The sequence below is a fragment of the Echinops telfairi genome, unplaced genomic scaffold, assembly GCF_000313985.2.
Source record: "Echinops telfairi isolate 266 unplaced genomic scaffold, ASM31398v2 ScPeMD7_7457;HRSCAF=8495, whole genome shotgun sequence".
Classification (NCBI taxonomy): domain Eukaryota; kingdom Metazoa; phylum Chordata; class Mammalia; order Afrosoricida; family Tenrecidae; genus Echinops; species Echinops telfairi.
In genome coordinates this window covers 42,097,377-42,101,146 of record NW_022111357.1, presented here as the reverse complement: position 1 = coordinate 42,101,146, position 3,770 = coordinate 42,097,377, and the positions used below count along the sequence as shown (strand labels likewise).

The 3,770-nt window shown below is 60.5% G+C and overlaps 1 protein-coding gene across 1 annotated transcript in view; it reads right to left on the bottom strand.

Moving 5' to 3' along the window:
• The window catches only part of MEGF6 (multiple EGF like domains 6), a 118,527-nt gene that overhangs the window by 12,495 nt on the left and 102,262 nt on the right, over positions 1-3,770 (bottom strand). Inside the window, exons 13-17 of the mRNA XM_045299220.1 lie at positions 3,448-3,579; positions 2,402-2,530; positions 2,013-2,141; positions 1,251-1,385; positions 1,015-1,149 (exon numbers count right to left, since the gene is read on the bottom strand). Of these exons, the coding sequence (XP_045155155.1) occupies positions 1,015-1,149; positions 1,251-1,385; positions 2,013-2,141; positions 2,402-2,530; positions 3,448-3,579 (660 nt within the window). The remainder of the gene's footprint in view (positions 1-1,014; positions 1,150-1,250; positions 1,386-2,012; positions 2,142-2,401; positions 2,531-3,447; positions 3,580-3,770) is intronic.

Sequence of the window (3,770 nt, the reverse complement as noted above, 5' to 3'; positions counted from 1 at the left end):
CGGAGAGGCCCCGTTAGTCACCAGCTGCAGCTGGGACACCTCTCTGTCCCTCCTACTCATCCAGCACCCCCGCACCCCCGTCAGACTTGGGGAAGCCCGGGTTCCCTCCCTCCCATGGCCCTCTTCATGCTGGCTGAGCAGCTCCTGGGCTTGGGGTGCTGTTGAGTGGAGGGTGTGTTCCCTTGGGGGTCCCTGGGGCTAAGTGTGCTGCTGCACTCCATGGCCACCCCCTCTCCCACCATGGACGCGGGACCCAGGCCTCAACCTCAACTGTCCCTCTGTGCCCATCACTCACCCCCAGGCCACCCCCCACCCCCCCGGAGCCATTCGCCAGCCTGCTCTTACTGCCCAAGTAGAGCTCCTGCAGGCCTACATGGAACACAAGGGTGCTGGGAGGGGTGGTGCACTGGGGGCGGGGAGAACAGGGGGCAGTGGAGCCAGTGAATGAATAAGTGAGCAAAAGGGTAAATGAATGAAAGAACCAATGATGGAATGAGTAAATGAGGGAGTGAATTGAGTGAGTGACCGAAGGTTTGAATAAATGAGGGAAGGAGGGAGTGAAAGTATGAATGAATGAAGGAGTGAATGAGTGAGTAAATGAGTGAGTGAAGATAAGAATGAAGGAGGAAGGGAATGAATGAATGAAGGTATGAATGAAGGAGGGAGTGAATGAGTAGTAAATGAGTGAAGGTATAAATGAATGAAGGAGGGAATGACTGAGTAAATGAGTGAGTGAAGGTATGAATGAAGGAAGGAACAAATGACTGAGTGAGTACATGAGTGATTGACGGTATGAATGAATGAGAGTAGGAGGAAGTGAATAAGTGAGTGATTCATTCTGGAGGTCCCTTTCAGAGCATCTGGACAGAGAGACCAGCTAAGTTTCCTGGCACAGTGAGTCAGGCAGGTAAGGGCGCTGCCCACCCCCACCCCGCAACTGGCCCTGCAGCACCTCTGCAGTCACCTGCACCCTGGCCACCCCAGATCACGGGGGGCCCTGAGTTAGCCGCTCACCTTGATCACAGTCCTTGCCCTGAAAGCCGGCAGGACACTGCTTCTGGCACTCGCCGCTCGAAGGGTCACAGGCCACACCTGGAGGGCAGGTGCATTCCTGCCGGCACCCCAGGCCGAAGAAGCCTGGTGGGCACTCTGGGATACAGAGGCGGAGGGAGGGTCAGCGGCCCCCAGGATACAGAGAGGAGGGGTCAGTGGCCCTGGGATGCCTCCCCCCCACACCTGCGCCCCCTCACCGTGCTGGCAGTGCTCCCCCTGGAAGCCGGGCTTGCACACGCAGCTGCCGTCCCTGCGGTCGCACGCCCGCGTGTTCTGTTGCTCACAGCGGCACTCTTCAGAGCAGCCCGGTCCAAAGGCCCACGGGGGACAGGCTGCAGCCAGAGACACCACAGGCAAACAGAAAGCTCCCAGACGCATCCACAGCGCCCCCGGCCCCGTGCGTCCAGCTCCAGAGCCCAGCACCAGCTGGCCAGTCCACGCAGCCTGTGTGCATGTATTAACCAGGTGCTCTCTGGGACCCGGGGGCCTGTGCAGAATGTCCTCCCCTTACACACAAACAAGGCCCCAGGAAGTCCAGGGACCTGCCCCAGGTCCCACCACCTACCTGCGCATCTCACATCCCCCCAAGAACCCCGTGTGACAAACATCATATAGCGATGCTACCCTGAGGCTCTCTGACCCGCCACCCCACCACCTCCCGTAGTGGCTTTATCACACTCACCCCTGCCCACTCCTCAGCACCCCTGACCCTCAGACCCAAGCCTGGGGGTTGCCCCTGCCCTACAACCACACTGCATTCTGTGGCTGGGAGTCTCCCAGCACAATGCCCTGGAGGCCAGCTGGGTCAAGAGGGCAGCCTGAGTGGACCCCAGTCTCCCTCCCCCATCCTAGCAGGGCCAGCTCTCTGAGCGCCAAATAAACTCCTCCACAACGTGGTCAACAGTCCAACCCCACCCCCTCTGCCCCTGCCTGGGCTCCCCTCCAAGCTGGGGACTCACCCAGGTGGCACAGGCGGCCATAGAGCCCTGGGTCGCAGAGGCAGGCCCCATAGACGCGGTGGCACCGGCCTCGGTTGGCACAATGGCACTTCTTTCGACACTGCTTGCCATAGAAACCCTTGGGGCAGCCTGGGGGTGGGCAGACAAGGGGGAGGATGGCATGGGGACCCCACTTGGCCACCCAGAGATGGTGGGTGATGGGTAGGAGGGGAGAGAGAGTCCAGCCTCTTCATCATGTGCCCTCCATTTCCCGGGTCCTTCCTGTCCTGAAACCCAGGCCCTCTGGCCTTGCCCTCTGTGTGGAAGGAAGGAGACTTGGGAGAGAGCGGGCAAACCAGCAAGTGAATGGGCCCCTCCCCATGCCACCCCCGCTCCAGGGGCCCACGCACCATCCTCACAGTGGGTTCCACTGACACCTGGGGGACAGCGGCAGGCCCCTGTCATGGGGTCACAGGTCCCGCCGTTCTGACAGCCACAGGAGGAGCTGCAGTTCTTCCCAAAGGTGTCTGGAGGACACGCTACAGGGGACATGAAGAACCAGGGTCACCGGCAGCAGAGAGGCTTAAACCTCATTCAGAAGCTTCTGTCCAGAGCAACAGATGGAGGCCCTGGTGTCCCATCCTCCTGGCCCTTGCCCGGGGCAGACATCACTAATCAATCACTGTGTCATCTCCCTGCGAGCTGAACTCTGCACGGGTCTCGTTTGGTCAGCATGCTCAAACAGGAAGAGGCTTACGAAAAATGCCTGCCCTTCACAACAAACCCCATGCCTGGTCTGGGAAGGTGGGGTAGGGTGTGGAAAAGCCTCTAGATGGTGGGGGTGGGGTGGGGGGAAAAGTGGGTGAGAAGCGATGGAGGATGATGTAAGATATGTAAAAAATAATCTATAACTTATCAAGTGTTCGTGGGGTGGGGTGGGGGGGGAGGGTGGGGGTGGCTGGGAGCAGGCTTCAGGGGAGCTATGAGCCACTAGGACGTGGGTGCGATGGCCTGAGCCAGAGAAGGTCCTGCCAGGGACACTCCTCAGATCAGGTGTCCTGATCCCCCTGTGCTCCTAACTCGCCCCACACCCCAGCCTGGCCTTAGCTGTTGGCTTAAAGCCGAGCTCGCAGAGAGCAGCGGGACTAACGCCCCAGCTGTCAAAGGTGACAATTTGGAATGCGTGAACGAATGCACAGGGATGGAGTGAAGGAAGGCGGGGACAAGAGAGTGCATGAATGAGTATGTGAGAGGGAACAGAAGACAGGAGTGGGTGTGTGAGCGTGCGTGAATGCTCACAGGCACGAGGAAGGAATGTGTGACCCAATGGGGGCGCGCGTGTGGGGGCACAGGATGTGGAGCCCGCCCAGGGCGGGTAAGAGGAGAGAGGGAGTGTGAGTGGGGCTGGGGCTCCCTGTCCGCCGTGCTCCCCTCTCCCCCAACCGCGCAGCCTCACTCTGGTTGCAGATAAGTCCGGTCCAGCCCTCGGGGCAGTCACAGCCATCAAGGCCGGGCAGGCAGGTCCCCCCGTTGCTGCAGTCCTCACAAGTCAGGCTGCAGTCGTGGCCGAAGGAGTCGTCCAGGCAGACTGCGGGCAGGCGGGCACAGGGCCTCAGGGCATTCCCCAGCTTTCAGACCAGGGGGCCCAGCCAGGCTCAGGCCTACAGACCTCAGAAGTGCCTCCCCCCACTGGAGCCCAGGGCTCCTCTGGCCCAGAGCATGCTGTGCAAACCAGCCAAGTTCTCGGCCCCTCTAGGCCTGAATCAATGGGACATTGGG